Consider the following 23152-nt stretch of genomic DNA (forward strand, 5'->3'; position numbering starts at 1 on the left):
ACAAAATGGAAATGCAGACTGTATTAAGTTAGTTAGAAAAACAAACATATGTGTTTGGTTAAGAAAAAAAATATTTCTATCAAAATGTAACTTTTTTTTTTTTTTTTTTAAAGCAGCTCTGATGTGCTAACTCTTCCAAACACTTCACACAGGGACTGTTGTTGACTTCCAAGTTTGAGATATTGCTGACAGGGCAGTAGAAATTTGGGAATCTAAAGAGAATTCATTGGTTGCCTGTGCCAGCTCTGACAAGCTTATAGTTGTACATCTATTTGCACTGGAGTTTACAATAACAGAGTCAATGCTTTTTTGGGGATAATTCTACCAATAACAGCATGGGATACTGACATTTACTCTATTAGGTGAACTGATACCTCATCGTTTTGATTGTAAAAGTCTAGTTCTTATGTGAGAAGTAGAAGAGAATGGTGTTGCTTGGAGGTTTTTTTTCTGTAAATGATCACTGAAGGAAATATTTTCCCTTTGAAGTTATTGAACATGCAATCTTTATAAGTGAAGAACTCTTGAATTTCCAACGTGTTGTTCTAGATGATCCTGTGAGACTTTGGCACACAAACAGCCCACACAGAAAACACCTCTACAAAAAAAACTTATATGCAAATCAAGTACCCAACTTCATTTCCCATTATTTCCTGTCCTTAAAAGCTTGACAACTTTTTTTTTCAAAAGTTGTCTGTCTCTTGAACTTTTGTTTCCAACCTGTTTAACGCCATTGTAACTTGCCAGAGCATATCAGATAGCTTTGCTTTTAGACTAACAGATGTATTCCTGGTTAATGACTGTTTTGAACAGTGGAGCTTGGAAAGCCCCCATACCTCTTGGCTCTGCTTGCCACTGAGTTTCATGCTTCTGTTATGAGCAATGTAGAAGTGCTGCAGAAGCAATTTTTGACAGATTGGAAAAGCAGGCACTTTCCTCTATATTTATTCTTTTATCATTGTTTTTATTTCTTTTTTGAGGGAAAGCGTATCCTATGCCTTCCCATAGTGGACTGCACAGAAACACTGGTTTGTAATTGCTTTGAGAGCTATACTGCAGCAGACCCTGTCACGGCAGTGGGGTGGTTTCAGCTTCTTGGAGTTCCAACTGAAAGGAAAGAAATTGCAAATACAATGAGCAATTACTTGATTTATACCTCCAACCCCCCACCAGTTTGTGTTTACAGTGTGTGTTTTTTAAAGAGGTATTTACATCTCATTTGCAGCTTTATCCTGCCCTATAAAGCTGAGCTGGTAGCCCAGGCAGCAGGGTGAGGATGAGTTTTTGTCATAATACAACAAGGAAGAGAGAATGGTAAAAGAAAAAATTTGTGTCTGACCTTTAACGACACAGAAACAAATCTTCAGTGCTGTCACGTTTGCACGAGAGTCTGTTTCATAGCTGTTTTCCTTCTAGATGGGAACCCTCTGTGAGTTTCACTTGTAAAAAAGGATTTAACTCACTCCCTGTATTCTTTTGTAGCAATTGCAGATGCTGGTATTTTAGATGCTATGTTAGCATGCTTTCTCTGTTCACATCAGTATATTGGCTAACTCCTGGATTTGAATTTAAAAATCCAGTTTACATTCTGTGTGAGATGGTGTTACATCAGGAATTAATCACAACTGTCTGTCCCTCTGCCCTGGATGCCCATAGTATCCATGCTTATTCATGTACGGGCATGATATCAATACAGAAATTTTCACCAAGAATATCTGCTTACTATACATCACATCCTGAAAACCTGCAACCCTTTTTACTGCTCAGCAATCAGAAATTGTCAAAAATAGGGAGATATTGTAAGGTGTTTATTTATGGAAAGCAGAGTCACAGATGAACTGTGAAGAGAGGGCCACGTGTTGCATCTGTTTAGGGATTTTGGAGTGAGGAGAAAGTTTATTTTCTAACTGCTCTGTTTTCCAGGCAGTTTCAGAAGTGACATCTGTTAGAAATACTAATTGGAGATATATTTATCCAAAGCCAAAACATAACTTAAATGCTTGTTTAATTCAGCATAATATATTTAGGGGCTTTCTTTATTCTACATTGAGAAAGTTCCTTTTCATCAACTTTTTATTAGAAAATGACTTGATTTTGAATCCGAATATCTGTCTTTTGGAGAAGTCCAGATCCAGAACTGAATTATAAATTTAATTTCACTTCTCAGTTGAATCACCTGCTGGAAAGGAATTACCTGCTGGAGAGGAACTCTGCATTGAAAGTCCTATGTGTCTTGATAGACAACAGGTTGGCCATAAGCCAGCAGTGTGACCTTATGACCAAGAAGCCCAGAGATACCCTGGGCCAATGGGGTGCAAAAGTGTAGCCAGCAGGTTGAGGGAGATGATCCTACCCCTCTTCTGTTCCCTGGTGAGGCCATACCTGGAGTACTGTGTCCACTTCTGGGCTCTTCAGTTCAAGAAAAACAGGGATTATCTAAAGAGAGTCCAACAGAGGGGCCTGGAAAGCTTCCCTTATGAGGAAAGGCTAAGAAGCCGGGACTGTTCAGTCTGGAAAGGCTCTGAGATGAGCTCTGATAAATGCTTATAAATATCTAGTGGGCAGGAGTCAAGTGGATGGGGCTGGACTCTTTTAATTGCCCAGTGACAGGACAAGGGGCAAAGGGCAAAAACTGGAACAAAGGAAGATTCATATGAACATGAGGAAGAAGTTATTTACTGTGATGGTGATAGAGTACTGGAACAGGTTGTCCAGAGATGTTGTGGAGTCTCCTTGGAGACATTCAAAACGTTCTTGGATGGTTTCCTTTGTGACTCTGCTTTAGCAGGGGGCTGGAGAACTAGGTGATGTCCAGTGATGCCTTCCAACCACTACAATTCTGTGATACTGTAATAGAATATTCAGCTCTTATGGAAAAAAATGAAATGTTCTGCTGTCCATTTATTCTGACTTTCAGTTTAAGGAATGCATCACAAAAATATGCAGCTTTAGGATTGATTTAATTGGTTTCAGTCCTCATAGCATTGTTTATGCTTGTAAACTCCTTTAATTAAATTGTGTGGAAAACATTCTGTTTTCTCTGCTACGTAGAAGATTTATAAGGGTCCCATGCCAGTGCAACTCAGACACAAAAGGATGAATCTGCTAAATTAATACAAGCTTGTAGAATTCTTGACAGAAATAGTTTTTATAAGAAATCAATGTTTTATCATTGAGCACCATATTACATGCAATGGACATATGCCAACTTTCTAATAACACATAGAAAGGTTCCTCTTCATTAAAACAAGTAGACGCGAAACCTGAAAAAAATTGAAGTTATAGAATCTGTACAGCTTGTATCAGGTTTCTGCACATGACTCACCAGTACTCCCCGTATTTGTTTGTAAGCTGTCACAGAATATTAGGAAAACTAACCTGTAAGAGAATCCTTTTTTTTTTTTTTCAGTTAAACCAGTTTTAATTTTTTTTCTTGTTTCAACCTAGAAATAGTTTTTCTTTACTCCAATATCCTTTGTATTTCTATATCTAAATGCTTGACTAGCCACCAGTCTTTTCTCCCTCACGAACAAGTTGCTCCACTGAGCATGTACAATTTTCATAAATGCTCATACCATCAGTGCTGTTTCTGGGGGATGTCAGAACTTGTTTTGTACTTTCCCTAAATGCTGATAAAACAGTAATGAAATTCTGAATGCAGAAAAATCTTTCAGCAATCTCAAAGACCCATGAAATAAGCCAAAGGAAAATATCTAAACTCAGAGTAATATGAACGTTTGCGTTTGCTGTTCCTGCTTTTGCACTGATAGAAAACACAACTATTATTTCCACAAGTGAATGGTTATTTAAAGTGCTTTAAGAGTGTGAGGCCCCAAGCTGTTCTGCAATTGAGTGTCTGCAATTCTCATTACCTTTAGCAGGAGTAAGAATTCTCACTTGGCAAAAAAAGCAGCTTGCAGAACATCTGTTTCTTTGAAAATAACGTGAACTGTGTCCACAACTATACAGTTGTGCAAATAGAATTCATAGCAAATGCTCTCCAAGGCCTTATATATACAAGAGAGAGCTTGTCAGTATACTTAGATCAATACAGATATGCTGGCTAGGCTTGCCCATACAGAAAGCACTTACCTGTGAAAAGAATGTCCTGTCAATAGAATTTACAGAAGCTCACCAACTGTTTGAGCAAAGTGCTTTTTTACATTTTCTGAGAGAAAAAGCTGCATTCACCCTAGGGCTTTTTCTGTCTAAAATAAATAAATACAAATTACATTTGTCAGCACTACTCAGAGAAGCTCCTCATAATAGAAGTTCTACAACCTTTCTGTCATTTTGATGATAAGAGACACCAAAAATTTTGTCTCTTATGGAAAAGTTCATCGTGGAAGAAAATATAAAAATGAAGATTTATATTCAGCTGTGAACATGGCTTGCTGTGCATGTATTCCATTGCCTCTGTGGAGGATGAAAAATATTGCTGCTGCTAGCTGGTGTGCTGCGCCCAGGGAGTGCCACAGTAAGAAGATTCAGGTCCGATCTGGAGAGTGTGTGTGGCAGAAAGAAACCAGTGGCAGCATCTGCCAAAGCAAGGACTGCTGGGTGGTAGTGAGAGAAATGATTGGACCCATTTGTGGCCACTTCAAATTCTTTCAAATACCAGACTATGCAAATAAGTCTATGAGGACAGGAGTCTCCAAGTAAGTCTTATTCTTCGTGGCCTCAGGGAAACCTGCTAGTAAGTTGCTAGGAAGAGTTACAGAGGCAGTGAAAGCTGGGAAGTCACATAGTTTCTTACACTTGCGAACACACTTTTGTTACATGTACATAATCTCTTTGCTTCAGTTTCCTTCCTCTCTGCCTCTGATGTTATTCCTGATGTTCCCCTCTCTCTTTTGCATTCTTCTGGTCAGCTCCATTTCCCTTCAGCACCTTCCTTTTCACTTCTCTTCAGTATGTTTTATCTCTTCTTAACTAATTCCACTGTTACTCACTGATGCTAACAAGTAAAACCAATCAGCCAAAATTCCAACTGTGTGATTAGCTTGCTTCTTACTGCCATTAAAAAGTTAACTTCTGTCCCTACCTCAGGTGTCACCCTTCCTTGATGTAGATTGTAATATTTTTCTGGGAAGGATCATCTTCTGTTCTGTGTTTGCTCTGCGCACACCAAAACAGGCTTTATTTTAATTAGCCTTTGCCAGTACCATAATAATTTTTGGTAAGGGTAGAAATTTAGAAGGTTACAGCTCTTCTAAAATTTATAAAAAGATTTATAAGTAAATGTTGAAGATATATGCCTCTAAGCTACACTGTAGAATGATGGACACTTACTAGGTAAAGACTGAATTCTGTTGTCAGACGTGCACAAAATTGACTCCACTGAGGATCACATATGCACTGTTGAGAGCTGAACCTATCAAATAAACTTTTGCTTCATATAATGAATACTATGTACATACATACATACATGTATTGGTTCATGACACGTTTGGCCATACTGCTCTACCACTGAAGTGTGGGTAAGACTGATAACACAATCACAGCTTTCCCTTGTGAAATCACTCCCATTTCCAAATGAGAACCTGTTCTGTGTGAGAAAAAGCAAGAATCTGAAACTGGATCAGTTCTTTGGACAATGAAGGTGAAGTCTTAATATTTTCTGTCAAAGACCAAGCAGGTGCTAACTGACTTCACAGGCCACAGCCTACCATGTACGAATCACGTGCTTGTGAATGACATCAACAACTGCAAATGCTTAATACACCTTATTCTTCTCCCTACAGCCTGCTACTTCCTCTTTTCTGGTGTAATTACTACTGCTGCACCTCAAAAAGGTGCTTAGTTTGTGGCTGAAAGGGCAACCAAGAAGCTCATGTAGGAGCAACTGATGTATACTGCTGATGTTCCAAAAAAAAGGTGATGTGGCAAGGAATGAACTAGTCTTGTGCCTTTCCTCTCTTCAGTGAATTCCAAAGAAGATTGAAACCCTTTCTAATACATGCTTTGCTAGAATGCTACAATTTGCTTTTATGTTTTGCTTGATGTTCACTGAGGAATGTGGTTTGGCAACTTGGGAATTATCACAGGACCATGGATGTTAAATATGTAACAAAAAAACTTTTTTGCAAAAGCTAAGAAAATACAGTTTGAATTAAAATGAGATTTTTGATATTTTTCTCTTGGTATCTGCTGTGCTACAAAATTTCTACTCCTCAAAGGCTTTTTCTACATAGAAAAGGAGTGCTCTGTACACCTTAAATGGCAAAATGGTACAACACTCCTTAACATGAAAGCGTATTTTTATATATATATATATATATAAAAACCCACACTAGTCAACATAGATGATGATCTAGCACAAGAACTGCATGCAGAAGACTTTTGTCTACTTTTTACATCTTTCCAGCAGAAACAGGGCTTGTATGCCTTCCTTCCATCCAATCAAAAAGTGTATATGCACAGCTTTTTCTCTTTTCAATTCACTGATAAAACAGCAGGAGAGAGACGTAGCCATCTTATAGGAGAAAACAAGGAGTATGAATAGAGAAATCTGTTCAAAACATTCACCTATTGTAAACATTTTGCAAATGAAACACTCTGTTTTGGATGCTGCGTGTACCCATGCACACTGGACCCAACCACGCAAGGTACCTTTGAAAGCAAAGTGCTCAGCTTCTGGGCATCAACTAGACTAGAAAGGACACAGTGCATGATTGGGGACTCTGTGTATGAATACACTGGCTTCAAATGTAGCCTCTAAGGTGGTCAGACCTTTAAACAGCTACAAATCAGTATAAACCGTAACTTCAGAATACATGTCATCTCCAAGCGGGAGGCCCGGATCCAGAGATGACATTTCCACTGCTAGTCATACCTGATGGTTAGTCCTGTCCACAGTGTTGGCAGTGGAAGCATGGTCACGAGTATTTTGTCGGACCCTTGTGGAGTTTTGCTGCTCAATGGTTGAGGAGGTGGGGATGCAGAACTCTCTGAAACACCTTTTGAAATTCTCATCTAGAAATGCATACAGGACTGGATTGAGGCAGCTATTTATATACCCTAGAGCAATACAAAAGTGCCAGGACACAGTCTGGAAAGTAGTTTCTGGGATGTTGACCAGGGCTTTAATGATGACATAAATATGGATAGGAGTCCAGCAGATGATGAACACTGCCACCACTACAAGAACCATCCTTGTGATCCTCCGCAGGTTCCTGTCCTTCTCTTTAGAGCCAGATAACATGCGGACACTCTTGAGGCGTAAAATCATCAGCCCATAGCACACAGTAATGATCAGGACTGGCATGATGAAGGCAAAGATGAACACACAAATTTTCAGTAGGTTTTCCCAGTACCAAGCAGGGTGAGAGAATGTAAGCGTGCAGTCAATAGATCCTAGGGAAAGAAGAAAACAGCAGAGAACAAGACAGTCAGTTTTATATTTGCTTTCCTTTAAATATATATATATATTAAATACTGTAAGCAAATAGATTTTTGTTATGTAAATAACTAAAACAAAACAATTTGATATCTGTCATTGGGACAAAGAGCGATAGGACACAGTGTTGCAAAACATGCGGGAAGCTTCAGTTAGAAAAAAAACCAAAAAGTAACATGTTCTCCTCTGCATTACATCACTTGGAATTCTGTGTAGAATTTCAGAAGAAAAAGAGCTGAATTGTCATAAATGTCTAAACTTTGGCTTGCTTCTGATATAAAACCTGCTGATGATTTAACCACCATATCTGCAGCAGATTTGGGCATTTCAGGGCAAAAGGGAAGAGGATGATATGATGCTTGGTAACCACGCACTAGTGGTTACTATACCAAAAACATGGAGTGTTTTTGATATATGTTGAAATGCGGTCATTTGAAGGAAGATCTCTGAGCACTAGTGCTCCAGAACATGCTCTGACTTCTGCCAGGCAAAGTTGAAAATATACAGCCATTATCTGCAACTGCCAAATTCAGCAGGAATATGGTATATTCAGCAGGAATATGGGTATAACAATGCCTTCTGTGCAGTACTGATACTGTACTCCAGATGCAGCCATACCAAGGAAGAGGAGAGGAAGAGGATCTCTTGATCCACTGGCCACACTTTTTTTAATGCATGCCAGATACCACTGGCCCTCTTGTCCAGAAGGGTGGGCACAGATGCTTTTCCAAACACAGCAGTAATTGTGTGGAGCAGGATTCTCATGGATCCTGCTGGAGCTGCCAGTCATCAAAGACTGATCACATGCAATGCTGTGTCAGGTCAAGTAGGGCTAGCTGCAAAATTGTTAAAGATGGCTTTTGGCATAACTTTATACAGTCTGCAGGTCAGAAATTAGTTCAACACCTCTACAATAAAAAGAAACAATGCAGAAAGGAGTTCAAACATTGAATTATTCAATTTGAGAATGAAAAACAAGACTTACCATGTCTGTATTTAGTAGTTGCCATAAACATAACTGGGAGACCAATGGCAGAAGAAAGAATCCAGTTGCAGACATTGACAATTTTGGCATTTCTGGGGGTACGGAAATCAAGGGCCTTGACTGGGTGGCAAACGGCTACGTAGCGATCCACACTCATGGTGCAGAGCGTAAAGATACTGGTGAACATATTGTAGTAGTCTATGGATATAACAATCTTACAAAGAATCGTACCAAATGGCCATGTTCCCATCAAGTAATTCACACTCTGGAATGGCAAAGTACTTGTTGCTAGTGCATCTGCCAATGCAAGATTGAAAATATAGATATTGGTGGCAGTCTTCATTTTTGTGTATCTAGAAAAAAAAATCAGCAAAGAAAGTGAATGACTACAACTAACAACATTAAACAAAATTGAGGCCAGTGCACCATCTACAAGTTACTTCCACGAAATAACATGCAAAGTGGTATTAAAGATCATCTCCTCTACTGCTCACCTTTAAATCAAATTATCTTGCTCTGGTTTATCTACAATGATGTTTATAAATCAGTCAGACATTACCTAACAGGTATAAGAAGGGTAAGAAAACACTAAATTAATTTGTGCGGAAAGGACATACATAGAAGAAACAATATTATGATTGCTAAAGAACCACTAATGGAGCTGGAAAGAAACGTTTGTGCACACTGGTCACTGTACTAAATGAACAGATTTTGTGTATCTTCTCATGACATGTCAAGAATCAGAACTGTAGTCTACAGCAATGGAGCACACAGCATTTCTTGGTTGTGAAACAGTAATGATTAATTACTTATGGAATAAGTGTGAAAATTCAGGCTTTTGTTTTAAGACTAACTTACCTGCTTGTAATCAAATAATTTAAAAATAATTTGTTATGATGGTTACCATTATTATGGTTACTACTAGGGTTACTACTACCCTGATCTCAGGTTCCTCTACAAACTGGATAGATATTCCAACTGAATGAGAAGACAGATGCTATCGGCCACATGAACTAAGCACATCAATAAAACCACCAGCCCTGTGTGGATGCTTAGCCCCGTTGCTTAAAGTAGGTATGCATGCACTGCTCTGCTCCATAGTGTCGATTTTGACAGGTGAGACTTCAAACTGTTTTGAACTCCCGTCTTAAGTCTGTGGCACTAACACAAAAAACACTTTCTGAACTTTAAATACGTCACACCAACCACAGCTGGGCAGGGACACTTTATATGCTCTGTGTTTGCATTCCTAAATGTGGAATTAAAATTATTCCTTTGTTTCATCCATTTTTTCTTTTCAAGAGCCCTTTACAGTTTCAAGCCCTTGCGTCACATCAGTAGCATCTGACATCCACTATCTGTGAGGATGATATATTTTCCAATGGCACAATGAACATTTCATTCCAAGTAATCACTCCTGGCTAGTTTGTCCCAATTGCTGCTGAGGTTGCTAGGCACTGAGGCCAAAATTTTGGGGGTTAGATGGTTTGCTCTTTTGATGAAATTCCCCTTTGATTCTGCAAAGTAATTGATCAGACATTTTATATTGTATAGACAGATTTGCAAATGGAACAGTCCTTTAAAAAGACCCTTTGGGCAATTTGTTGGAGAAGACAAAGAAGACAAAGTGTAAAATACAGTATTAAATGTTTTCGTTTTTTTTTTTTTTCTCCCTGATCTCTTCAGAACACGAGTCAGCTGCAAAGAGCTCATGACAGGGCTACAAACGGAGCACATCTTTGTAACTTTTTGTCAGGGGTGGGGGAATGCAGATTTCATCCTGGATGCAACTAGATAACTTTTATGATGAACATCTGATGAAGTTTATGCTGTTTTTGTTCTCATCTCATCGTACTGTGCATGAGGATACAAATAACAACCAAGGTGTTCTTTTAAACGTTTTTTGAGTAGACCCGAGCTGCTGCTTGACTGCTGTGTTGAGAACTATGATCTTCCAAGTTTTAAATAAAATCTATTCTTTGAACTTAATGTACCCTGCAAACTTTTCTTAGGGGAGTACTCCCTTTATCCAACAGACTGTAACAGCAATTTAGGAAGACATAGTTGCTACAAGCATCTGTGCCTCTATCTGCTGGGAATAATTTAGAAAAAAAAAATGCAAAGGATTGCAGTGAAGGAGAGGCACAATGAGCTGCAGCTCTAAAAGCGATTTAGGAAGGTGGAGAAAATATTTGGAAGGAAATTTGTTGAAGAACCTCGGAGAAGATAATAAAAATAGGAATATTTCAATAGTGACTTTACTAAGGAAGAAAAAAAGATGCACTAAGCCCTCTGTTATCTCTCTTGCTGTTTATCAAAATTGAATGTGTTTTTTACAGGCCTTACAACAGTTCCTAGATTAGCTAATGCTCCATCCAGAGAGTAAACTTGCATGTTTGATGTCAGTGTGAGCAGACACGCACAGCTTGCTCCAGCCTGATTGGCTCAGGCAGCAATAGCAATGATGGCTGAAGAGTGGCAATGGCTCTGAACCCTCAGAAGCTGAGAAAAAACTAATGCAGACTCAGCACCCTCACCCATGCTACTGGACCATTCTCAGCTCTGTAGTGATCACTGTTTTCACGGCTGGAGCAGAATATACAAGCTTAGGTATGCAGCTCAGTGTCACTGCCCTCATATCTGATTCAGTAGAAATTCTGTCTAGAAATCACATAATCATCAACTCATAATAACGATTTTTTTATCTGCAGTTAAAGCCATTCCAATACTTTAAAGACAGTGCTTGACATAGCAAAAAAATTATATCAGCCAATAGGTAAATCACTTTCAGTTTAGCGTGCTAGAGGAAGGGCAGAGAAAAGCTCTAAATAAATGGAATAGCATTTCTTCGCTGATACTACCATGGGCTTCACTTACTGCTACACAAATTTAAGCTTAAAAGTTCTGAGGCTTTCCATTATTTCACATAGTAATTTCACATAATAGGCTCTGGAGACTATTAATGAAAAATCCTGCTTGATGTACTCTTGTAACCTACACATTTATAATCATGCCCTTCTTACAAAGAAAGGAAGTAGAGCTTTTGTGGTGCTAGAAAGTATTTACCTCCACAATTGCTTCATGAACAAAAGCCTATTGCAATTCACAATATTCTTTTCAGTGACTTTTATGGGATCTGGGTATTTCTCTGTACTGAATATTTCAAGATTTTATAAAGACATTACTGCTAAAAAGTGCATTTTGTTGACGGTTTATTTCTCCAAATAAGTAGATTATCAGTGTCGCTAGGATTTTTTTCTTTTGTATGAAAAAATAAATATTGACAGAACTGATTTTAACAGCATGAAAAATAACAGTCCTGAAAATGAAGCTCTTCAAAGTCTTGATCTTAGCTATTTTTTTACCTTTTGCTAAGTTATCAGTCTATCTATTTGAAGAAGGAGAGCAAACATTTCCATCATACGAACACAGCTGTGTATGTGATGAAATATACTTCAGGGGGATTGGATATTCTATGCAACTGAAGTCATGGGCTACCAGTAAAACTTTCTTATAACACCAACAGCACTGTGTGTATAAATACAATATTTTAAATATTACTGCTTTTGCAGTGCGATTCAAGGCCACCATACAGTGGTGAACATTTATCTCTGGATTGCTCTTAATATTAAAATTAATTATGCTCATCATAATTCAGATACCCACTAGTACACGTTTTCTATCTCGTCAGAGTAGACTTTGTAGCATAAAATACTAATTTGTATTAAGTTTTTTTTCTTAATATATACTATGATATGACAGGTTAGATTCACAGCTTCAAGTCTGTCTAATTCTGTAGGTCATATTCAGCCTTGTCTTATCACTGTTCTATCCAGCAAAGATTTAAAATATATCTGAAGTTTGAAGATTTGAGCTGTAAAGATCCACTCAACTGGAATTTGCTTGCAGTAAGAAGAAAGCAATAAGGAAAAACATGACAATTCTACTGAAATAGTCACTAAGTTCCTGACATTCAAGGAAACGTAAAAGCCTTAGACTGGTAGGCCATGGGCCAGCTGTAGTTTGCAAACCCATCAAAAAAATCATCAAACTAGAATTATTGAATTATAGAACATAAAAAGACCCTGCCTCAATTTCAGAAAGTGTAATAGCACCTTGAGCAGAGGCCATGAGCATCTCCCTGTTTAGCTCCCAGACACACCAGAGGAAAGTGATGTGTGCATCCTTGTGCTTCTCCCTCTTGCTGCAAGACACACTACAGTTCTGTTTCTGTCTTGCCCACTCCAGAAGTGACGTCTTCAGCCGATCACCTTTGGAGGTGATCGATTTTTTGAAAAGTGTTTTAAGCCTCAATGGCTCAAATGAAAAGAACAAATAACATGACTCACATTTTCTTAAAAAGAAAACCAAACAATGCATTACATTTTTAGTACACAGTTGCTTTTTCTAAGCCTAACAGACATTGCTGATATACTGCTATCTGACTCTTGTTCATACCACTTATTGGAGAAGCCATTTACATCCATATGGACTGATGAAACATATTCTCTTCCAGATTTTTAAGTCCTGTAACACATCAGTCTTACACCACATTTGTACCATCTTTGGTGCAAAGAAGGTAGAGATGTGTTCACATTTAGCCCAGTGAATAGAGCAATACATGCCATTACAAATTCATTTGAAAACGGTGAGAAGCAGAAACAAGTCTTTTGCACTTAGGAGACAGGTGGAACAGTGATATATTGGTAACAATGACTTTCAGCAACACAAAGGCATACAAGCTTTTGTTCATCCAAAGCTAATTGGGAGACAATTGATCTATGTACAGTGCAAAATATCTGAAAACCTAATTAATTACAGGAGATTTATTGCAGAAAGCAGTCGTTCATGAATCTGGCTTGGCTGTTCAAAGACACAAGGGCCAGCAATTAGGTCTTGCATTCAGACAACCCGACATAATTCTTGTTGATTCTGGATGAGATTTGGTTAGCATTTAAATTCATATTCTTCTTGCATAAGTGACTTGTTAAACAAATGAAGAATCATTGTGTGCATGCATTAGATTTGTTGAGGTCTCCTTGGGTGGAAAGATTAAGACATGTGAAGCATGACTAGTTGAACTAATTTAAATGAACATTTATTTCCATGGCTCTTCAGGTACATTTTCTATATGCAATCCAAAAACAGAAAGAAAAACTGTTCTTTTCATGTGTGCTTTCATAAGATATCTAGTACTTTCAGTTTTTACTGGACAACAGTTCACGCTGGTCTGGATAACTCTTTCTTTCCTCAATTAATCCAATGAGTATGTTTGACTCCCAGCCATAACCTGGAATGTACCTTTGGTCTCATGTAATAGAACTAACTGATGGCCATCCTGTCTAATTTTCCTTTTTCTTTCTTTTCTTTTGCACTATAGTGCATCTTTCTCTACAGAGTAAAAGACTTTCAAAGGATCTCAGCCACAGCTGTGGTACTGTAACAGCCTGCTACTGATTAGAGCTTTGAAAGTCATGTATATTCCATATGAGCCTAATCTACCTGTCACAGAGCACACAGTTTCATCAGCTTGAAGATCTAGTCTTTGATTTTCCTTTTCAGGAATACTCAAGAATGCTGTAAGCCATTAAGCACAAGCTCTATATCACAATAAATTTGGGCAATGCATTAATATGCAATCAGTCCACCTTGACTGCAAATGACACACTGGCTAACAGTCAACTTGTGCTTTTGATTTATGCTTTCAATAGGAGATCATATACACGGATGTAATTCAAAAATAACAGTATCTCAGGAGAAGCATCCAAACACCAAATAGAAACAAAGACAACTCTAGCAGGTACAGCAATTATAGCAGAAAATGTTACAGTAAAACTGTGCTACTGCAAGCACATTTATTTACATTCTGTACTGACTCAGTTTGTGGCAAAAACTGGAGAAGGGTACAAAATTTCCTGCTATTGACACAGACAGAGGCAGTGGCTGTTCCTGTTGAAGCCTCTGCCAGTCACTGCTGTTAAGGAGATTGGAGTGTAAATGCTGAAGTCAGTCAGTGAACACAGAGCAACAGGAAGATCTCCGTTGCCTAAAGACAAAATTTATCTGGCTTATCCACCAAATTTTACATTTGTAAGTGAGCAAAAACTGCCAGAGCTCTGAGACAGAAGAGTGCATTGGTGGGTTAATTAGAAGGATTTAAAAAAAAAACATGAATGTACCATGCCTCACTTCAGGTGCCAAAGCATGGCATAGTTTGGCAGTGGTGTGCTAAGCCTGGCACTGTGGGGCCTACTTATGTGACATACATGGTGGGGAATGCAGCAACTATATAAAAATTTATATATAGCGTAGAACTAGCTTCCTATCTTTGTCATCCTACTGTGCCTTTTCCCCATATTGGTCTATGTTAAGGTGTTTGCAGATCCACCATTTGGTGGTATTTGCTTACACGTACCAGGTAAGGAAGGAAGGATTCATGCAGGCGCATCTACTCAGGTTTCTTCTGTACTCAGAACCAAATAGCAGCTTCACTCAGATCTCAGCCATGGTGCAGGAAAGCTGAACAAAAGCCTGTGAGGTTCCAGTACCAGCCCTTTCAGGAATTACATGGTGCCAGTGACAGAGAGTCATGAGGGCGTCTGACTCATCCTGTTTTCAATTAATTACAATAATGTGTTGGGCTTTGGGCTAAAACTCACTTGCTGCTTTCCTTAATGGCTTTTCCTGCTGGCTTTTTTTTTTTCTTTTTTTTTTTTTCTTTCTACAAAGAGGGTTCTGTAGAGGTCTTTTTTCTGCTGTTTGGTTTGTATTAGTGAGCTTAGTCCCTCCACAGAGGAAACAAAATAAGCTTCCATCTTCGGGAAAAAATAGCTACTTACCAGCAGAAAGCTGGTCCTTTCACTTCAGGTGTGACTGAAAGATTTTACTAGCAAGAAGATTATTCTAGACAGAACACACAAATTCCACAGTAGTTCTAACAGGTAATTATTTTATTATCATCATTCTTTCATTATTTTTCTTTTTCTTTTTCTTTCTTTTTTTTTTTTTTTTAAATTACATGTTTATGCAAAATATCCTTGGAATTAACTGATAGGTGTTCAAATATATTCATACCTACTTGCCAGGCAAATATTTAAGATGTTGCAATGTTTTATAATTCCTATCAACCCAATTTCTTTTTTCTTTTCCCAGAAGCCACAAAGAGCAATTTTATGATAAGAAGAAATGACAGCAACATGTATGCTGCAATTCTTGTGCAGTCAGCTGCTGGTATACTGAATTGTTCCCCTCAATCTAGTTAAATAAAGGAAACATTATCTGCAAATTATTCCTGGACTCATTCTGGTCTGTTTATTAAACCATCTCTAGATCAATCTCTGCAAGTTTGACACTGAAGCACATATGAGTCTCCAGTAATGGCTGCTGTTTTTGCAGTTATTGTGTAACACATCTTTGAGAAATAAATCAATGGTGTTAAAAATGGTAACTCCAATATATTGCCATTATCCAGCAGTGAGTGCTTCTGCTTATTGCAGAATTTTTTTGTTTTGCCCATGCAAAGAAAAGATGTCAGCATCTTAACTTTCTCCCCTGTGCATTCAGGGAAGTGATCAGGACTACATCAGTGACAACTGAGGATACATTTTTACAGGAGAGGGAAGTTAACAGCTATTTTCCCTATTTTCGGAAGATAAAGAGATCTTCCACAAATCTTCCCGATTTGTAGACTGATCTCCTCAGGTGAAGAATGCACATGACAGATCCCCTGCTTGGCAAAGAAGCTGGAAGGGAAGCTTTTGAGGACAGTTTTACTGCTAGCAGATGTGGAATCCACAGAGAAGTGATGGGGAACAGCAGTGGCAATCCTCCATGGTAAAATGCTTTCATAGCAGCAGCATGGGGCTCAAGGCAATGCCAGAGGCCACACAGAGAAGAATTTTGCTAAATATGCAGGGTACAGTCTCTTGTGTGTAAGAGATCAGGATCTGTGAAAGTGTTGAGTGTGATCTGGAAAAAAGGTGAGACAAAGGGACAGGAGAGAGGATGAACAGGGAGGAGGACACGGCTGTGAAGAGGGCAGAATGGGGAAAGCTGGAGGTGAAGAAGGAAGGCATGACAGAAAGAGGAAGTGTGACTGTATGTTTTGAGAAGACTGCATGTAGAGTACTAGCAAACATGAATTTGGTACCATGTGAAAAGAACGAGTTTGCATCTCGAACTGGGGCTCTGAGGGAGAAACTGACATCATCAGTTTATGAGAAGAATTTGGGAAACTGGCTCCTTGGATGTTTTTCTACTGAAGCAGCACATCCCAGAGCTGACATGGAGGTCAGCAGTGTGCAAGCGGGGAAGAGGAAAAGACCATAACTGCTGCTCTCTCCTTCAAGAAAGCAAATTCTCTCATGCTGGAATTGCTCTGTGCCATATATCCCATTCTACACAAACAGTTTTGTTTTGAAGTTTTATTCCTGATCTGAGACATAAGATCTCATAGCTGATAATTGAACACTTCTCAGTGAGAAGGTGGAAAAACATGCTATTTCATGTCCTTCACAGTTACTTGACTAGCTACAGCTTATCACCTATCATCTTTACCTTTTTTCACTCAAATTCAAAGGGAAATATAAATAAAGAATGTTTAACATTAAGCAGATGAATGGTACTTAACACAGTTAGGCTAAGCTGTGGAACGCTAGAGAATACCCTTAGAAGCCAATTTTAAGAGGAGCAAGGTCTTTGAAAGATAATGATAGAGTCCCTATTAACACAACAGGAAAGCCAAATTCCACAGTATAAGCCAAACAGATGATTGTAAGATGTTTGCTTGAGATGAGCCTAAAAACAACTCACTAAATAGTTTCTCTCAGATTTTTCTGAAACATAGATACAGTGAGTAGCTTTGCATTTTGAAGAAAACAATCAAGGATTAAAAACACATTTTCACAGGAAACCCCATTTAAAAAGATCTTTCTTCATGAAAGTGCCCATTAGACAGAATCCTTACCACACTCTCTCAGAGCATCCAGACTTAAAAATAACTAATTTAGAATCTTTAACAATGTTTCAGAATTCTCAAATTTTACTTTAGAAAATAACTGCTTTGAAACTGCTTTGTTGAAAGGTAACAGTATTTCCAACATATTATTTCCAACCTTATTTTAGATTCAGATATTCTTGGGACTGCTGCATAGAAGAATGTCCACAGAAAGATACTGAAAAAATGGTGATGTAAAATGCAGCCCAGAAGTCTGTCTGCAGTACAATAGGCTGTTAGAAGGAGTCTCACACAGGGACGCTTCTCTTTCTTCTTCTCTTTGTCTATACACCAGTTACTGTCTATGCCTGGAAAAGAGCTAATGATTTTAAGACTGTTTGGCTTACATCATGTTTTGTTTAAGATTTTTGTATGTCATTTTTTGCTGAAGGAGAATTCAAAAAGAAAAGTTTTTCAACCATATTCATTAAAAGCTATGACTGATGATTTGAAAACAAAACAGTGCAAGTTAAAATGAAACAAAATAGTATTTTGGGATTATGCTAGCTCACATTAACTCATTAGTTTGCTAGCGATTGAAATATGAATAATATGCTCTTATAATATGTTCTAGTTTTACTGATGCCATGAATAGTCAGTGCAATTAGACTGACTTTTATGAGGAAATTCAGTGAGGGGCGAAGTTTTCAGCATACCTCTGCCCAGGGATGGAGGTGCTGCAGGGGCAGCCCCATGTTCTGCAGGTGGGAGCTGGCTGGGCACCCTGACCTTGCCTTCAGCTCAGAGAGACCAGGGACATTCTGATGTTGTTGTCAACCATGGCTGTTTCAGTATAACTTAAACAAACAAAAATATAAAAGTATACATAGCATTTTATCTAATCTACTCCTCTTGATCCTGGAGGAGAGGGAAGCACCTTAGTAGTCAACCATTTATTCTCTACTAGAGGTTGGTAAATTTTTATTGCAAGCAGTGTGCAAATGAAACTTATGCCTCTGTGTAAAGTGGTGTGCTGAGAGTCGTCATCTCACTGCACCTGTCTTTGAACTCAGCTTCTGGGCTGGTCTTGCCTCCTCAGATTTCCTCAAAACTTGACTGTCTCCAAGAATTGGGCCTCCACCACTTCTCTGGGCAAACTGTTCCAGTGTCTCAGCATTCTTACTGTAAAAAACTTCTTCCTTATGCCAGCTTTAAATCTCCCTTCTTTTAGTTTGAAACCATTTCCCCTTGTCCTGTCACAACCCTTACCAGAACCTGGTAAAGAGTCTGTCCCCTTTCTTATAACCCCCCATCAGATACTGAAAGGCCACTGTTAGGTTCCCTGGAGATGACAGATGCAGTGCCATCCAAATGAAGAGAAATTCACATTGCTGTGGGCAGGAAACAAATTTTATGGATTTCTAGGTTTCTAAATTCCCCAATCTATGCTGACACAAGGCGTGCCATGGATCTTCTTTCACACTGCATCCATAACTCCATGTTGCTTTGCAAAGAAGAGCTTCTGGCTTTTCTGGAAAAAGTCTTTGCTTCAGCCTGTTTAAACCTCTGATCATTTTCAGTGGGTCATTCTCAGCTTACTTAACAAAAATCAGACTCTCTCCACCCCATGTGCTATGTCCACTTTATGAACTCCTTACTTTTCCTTTTCTTTACAAGTCAGAGTATTCCTCTGGAGACATCCATTCTTCCTACAATTGAAATTACATGCCAAATTCCTTTCTTACTAAAAAAGTATTCCCAAAGCACAAGTGAACCAGGCTGAAGTAAGCAAAGGTTTCAGTAGAATGTGCAATCTTCCCAAATCAGATGATGATTCAATCATAATTTTTTTTTTCCCAAAACATAGTTATTGCCCTGAGAAATGCAAAAAAGCTCTTTACCACAAAGCAGACTTCTTTCCTTATTTTAATTTTGTGGACTTTAAAAAAAATATAAATGCTAGTATAATCATTTACTCTAATGAAACAAGGCATTTCCCTTATCTTGTGAAGGACCACGGGGCACCCCAGGCTCCTTTATTTATGATATGTGACAAAACAATCAGCGCAGCAATTAAGGCATTGCTCTTGCCTTGAGTGTTGACAGCATCTATTGATGACATTGCAGCCCTCTCAGGGCATTTCACCCAGTGCAGGGCTGGGGCCTCAGCTTCTCCACTCTTGTGATGCCAAAGATGTTTAGCTGTGATCTATCACAGCTCACTAGCACTGTGCACACCTCCTTAATCACAAGACATATTCTTCTTCCCCCTCTCATCATATCCCACTGACTTGTCTTGAAAGCAAGAAAAGCCTATAGATTGATGTGAAATTAATTCAATGCCACATGATGATACTAATTGTACACTGTCTTGTACTCTGCAGCAACTAGCAGTAGCATTTGCTGTTAATGTAGCCGTAATGACACTGTGTTTGTATTAGTAGTTCATGCTTAAACAAAACATACGAGGAAAATAGATAATGAAATCTGTGGCTGGCAGTAAAACCTGACTATTATTGCTGTCACTTAGAAGGCATTTTTCATACTTCACAAAGGAAACACGTTGGTAACATGGGGTTCAGTTTCACACACTGTAGATACAATGTGTTGTAAATAATAATTCAAGGAAGAAATAACTCAGCTGAACAGAAACCATTTGGGAGAATGAGGAGGGCGGTTGAGATTGCGTTAATAATCATGTACAGGCGTACAAAGCCCATGACACTGTATATTGAAAATGACAGTTACACATCAGGCAAGCATCTACACAGCTCTGGCTCCAGGCCCACGGATCTGCTTCACTTGGAGGAGATGGGACAACCGGATGGGGCTTTAAAGTCGCCTGCTTATAGAAATAACTTAATAGCTATTCAAAAAAATGTTTCCAAAGAAGCTGAGTGTGATGTATTAGCATGCACTCTAAACTTTCACTGGACTCTAAGAGGTGAGTAGGGACAGTTTCAGACATCCAACCATCTTCCCTCTCTGCTCCTGGCATTTTCAAGGTAAACAAGCTGCCAATATCACTTTCAAATCTTCTTTCTTGTAGTATTAATTCACCTAAAATTAACACAAACTTTAGAACTTTCTTTTTCTTGAGCAGTTGCTGTATGAAAGGTGGACAAAGACAAGGTGATTTATAGTATGCCAAATTTGATCCAGGGAAAGGTTTGCCTCCTATCTTTAGTGGGATCTAAGGTTTCATGAATACGAGCATATAAGCTCATTGCTCCATATATGCATATGATACAATTTGGCAATGCCCTCATGTTAGCATAGCCTGCAACAGGAAAAATCTCAAGAAGTTCCTTACTGCTGCCCAAGCACACCAAACCTATATAGAAGCACAGAAAGGAAAGGCATTTCTGTGATGCTTAAATGACAGACTCTATTCAATCATAACAAGCTTTTTTTCATCCTAAAATGCGAAATAGGTGTATGATGTTAATTGAGAAGGAATTATGTCATATGGAATCTGGACGATCTGGACTCAATCCTGTCTTTGCTGCAGAATTCGAGTGGTTTTAGGGAGGTCATTTAACTGATTTATGTCTTCCTCTGTAAATTAAAACATATTTTTTGCCTTCTATTGCTTCTGGTTTTTGTATTAAGCTTTAATCTCTGGGAAAGATTGTCTCAAGATAGAAAGCTGAATGCAGGTGCATCATTCAATTTGGCTTTGTGGTGTAAGTATAATTGAATTAATTAATATAAGAAATATGAACCCAGAACAGGTTATGGCTGGTATAAATTTACAATTCCATGGAAAACTTGTAACGTACACACTGCTGACAACCATCCCGGTTCTGTTACATTGTGCATCTGCTTCTTCTCCCAGAGGAAGGCATTCACCGCTTGCTCAAACCATTGCGGTCATGTTCCTGTTCAAGAGCACTTCTCACACAGACAACTTGGATCTGAGCTTTTCCAAATCCACATGGCACAAAGAATCTTCTCAATTCTGCCTCTAAAGTATGGTTAAAAGCAGTAGGAATAGTCTGAACCATTGGTGAATGTAAGTTGTGTTCCCATTAGGTTTAGTTGTATGGGCTTTGCAGAGATATCCCCAAAAGCTGCTGTTATGCTGTACACTGAAGGAATCATCGGAGCATCACCCCAGCTTGTTACAGCCGCCCCCGAGCCCCACGCAGCGCCTCCCCGGCGGAACAGGGGGGAACTGCAAATCCTGCGGCAAGGAAGAAGCACTCTCCAAGGGCCCCCCTGCAGAAGCATGGCTCGGAAAGGCCAGCTGCCCGGGGGAAGTCAGGACCGGGCCAGCTCCGAACCGGGGCATTCGAGGGCAGCTTCGACTCGCCGCCCCCGGGAGGTGGCACTGTTCCTCCACGGAATCCGACCACCCGACCCGGGCCCCGCCGAAGCCTGTTTCATCTCGCTGGCACCCGCTTGCCGCCGGTTTACGGGTATGAGATTCCTCGTGCGTGAAAGGCACATTTGTGAAGGACCTGCGGGTAACAATGTTGCTCAGTGCTGCAGCGCAGCTGGGAGCCTGGTGAACTGACAGGATCCAGTGCGTACGCGTGGATGTATATACGCTTACACAGACACAGATGTATACGAGCATAAAACACGCATATCAATACTCAAGATAGAGGATCTATAATTCCAGGTAGAGAGAAGCATTAAGCCGCGATGCCATTTATATTTTGCTTTTGTGTTGGCACAGGTTTGGGGACAGACGCGTGCTGAATGCTGTGCGTACACTCGCACACGCGGTGGCCGCGGTCCCCTTCCACCTTCCCTCAGCAGCGGACAGCTGCGAGAGTCGGGCTCCGCTGTCGGAGCGCTGCCGGGTGCTGCATCCCTAGAGGCCCGTGGAGCATCTCCGACGGGGCGCTCGGCCCCGCCGCTTTTCCCCTCCGCGATCTCTCGCTCCGACGCCTTCCCAAAACCTCTTCCATTCAAATACCCCGCACTCAGGAGGCAGAAGTCCCTCGCACGCACCGGCTCCGTAGCATCCCGCCGCCGGCGGAATTCCGTTCCGCAGCCCGACGGCGGCACTCACCTGATGATGACGTACATGACCAAGAAGTTGCCGAAAAGCCCCACGACGCACACTACAGAGTAGAGGGCCATGATGGCGATAGCCGTAACCACAGAGGGGCCGCCGCCGCCCGCAGGAGCGCATGGCCCGCCGCCCGCGCTGCCGTTGGCACCGCCGCAAGGCTCAGAGCGGTTCCAGCCCGCCGTGTTGTTACCCCAGGAGCCTGGCGGCGCGGCCACACAAGGAGGCACGGCGGGGCGGCAGGCGGCGGCGGCAGAGCCGTTGGCTCCGAAGGGGACCTCCAGGGCGCCGGCGAGGAGCGGCGCGGAGCCGTTGCCCAGGAGGTAGGCGACGGCCATGGTACGCGGCGGCGTCAGAACGGCCACCGGCTCCTCGCGTCCGACTGCGAGCGACGCGCAGCGCAGGCGGTGCCGGGGAGGCGGCGGCTCCCACCCGCCCCGACGGCGCGCCCGGGCGCTAGCTGCAGGCACGTGTGTGGCGGGCGGGGCGGTAGGAAGGGTTGTGACGGCGGGGAAGACGCGGGCGGGGGGAGGTGGAGCTTCACTCCCCTCTGAGGTCTTCATGAAGTGTCAAGTGAAGCATTTCCTGGGGGTAGGGGTGCGCGGCTGTAGCGGAGTCTGCTTTGCTGTGCTTCTCGGGCTGGGTAGCGCTTAAAGCGTTTGCTTCCCCAGGGAAGTGGGGGTAGGGAGAAATGTCTGGCAGTGTTGCCTGAGTGGAGCAGGGGGTCAGCGTGCAGCTGATTAATGTGGTGAGTCAAGGATATTGACCAGACTGTGCCCTCCCTGATTCTGTGGCTTGGGGAAAGGGTAG

General features: G+C 40.5%; 1 protein-coding gene across 2 annotated transcripts; it reads right to left on the bottom strand.

Annotated features, from left to right (window-relative positions):
* Positions 1–460: 460 nt before the first annotated feature.
* OPRM1 (opioid receptor mu 1) lies at positions 461–22680 on the bottom strand. 2 transcript variants are annotated; one of them, XM_042884083.1, is made up of 4 exons: positions 22343–22680; positions 8385–8737; positions 6836–7356; positions 461–598 (listed from the first exon to the last, which is right to left on the bottom strand). In XM_042884083.1, the coding sequence occupies exons 1-4, from the start codon at positions 22678–22680 to the stop codon at positions 461–463; spliced, it is 1350 nt and encodes a 449-aa protein (XP_042740017.1). The 2 variants fall into 2 exon arrangements, with proteins under 2 accessions (XP_042740017.1, XP_042740026.1); XM_042884092.1 differs by lacking the exon at positions 461–598 and adding an exon at positions 1069–1107.
* Between the last annotated feature and the right edge of the window lie 472 nt (positions 22681–23152).

This window comes from Lagopus leucura, unplaced genomic scaffold (genome assembly GCF_019238085.1).
Source record: "Lagopus leucura isolate 7727_CA_CO unplaced genomic scaffold, USGS_WTPT01 Super-Scaffold_73, whole genome shotgun sequence".
NCBI lineage: Eukaryota > Metazoa > Chordata > Aves > Galliformes > Phasianidae > Lagopus > Lagopus leucura.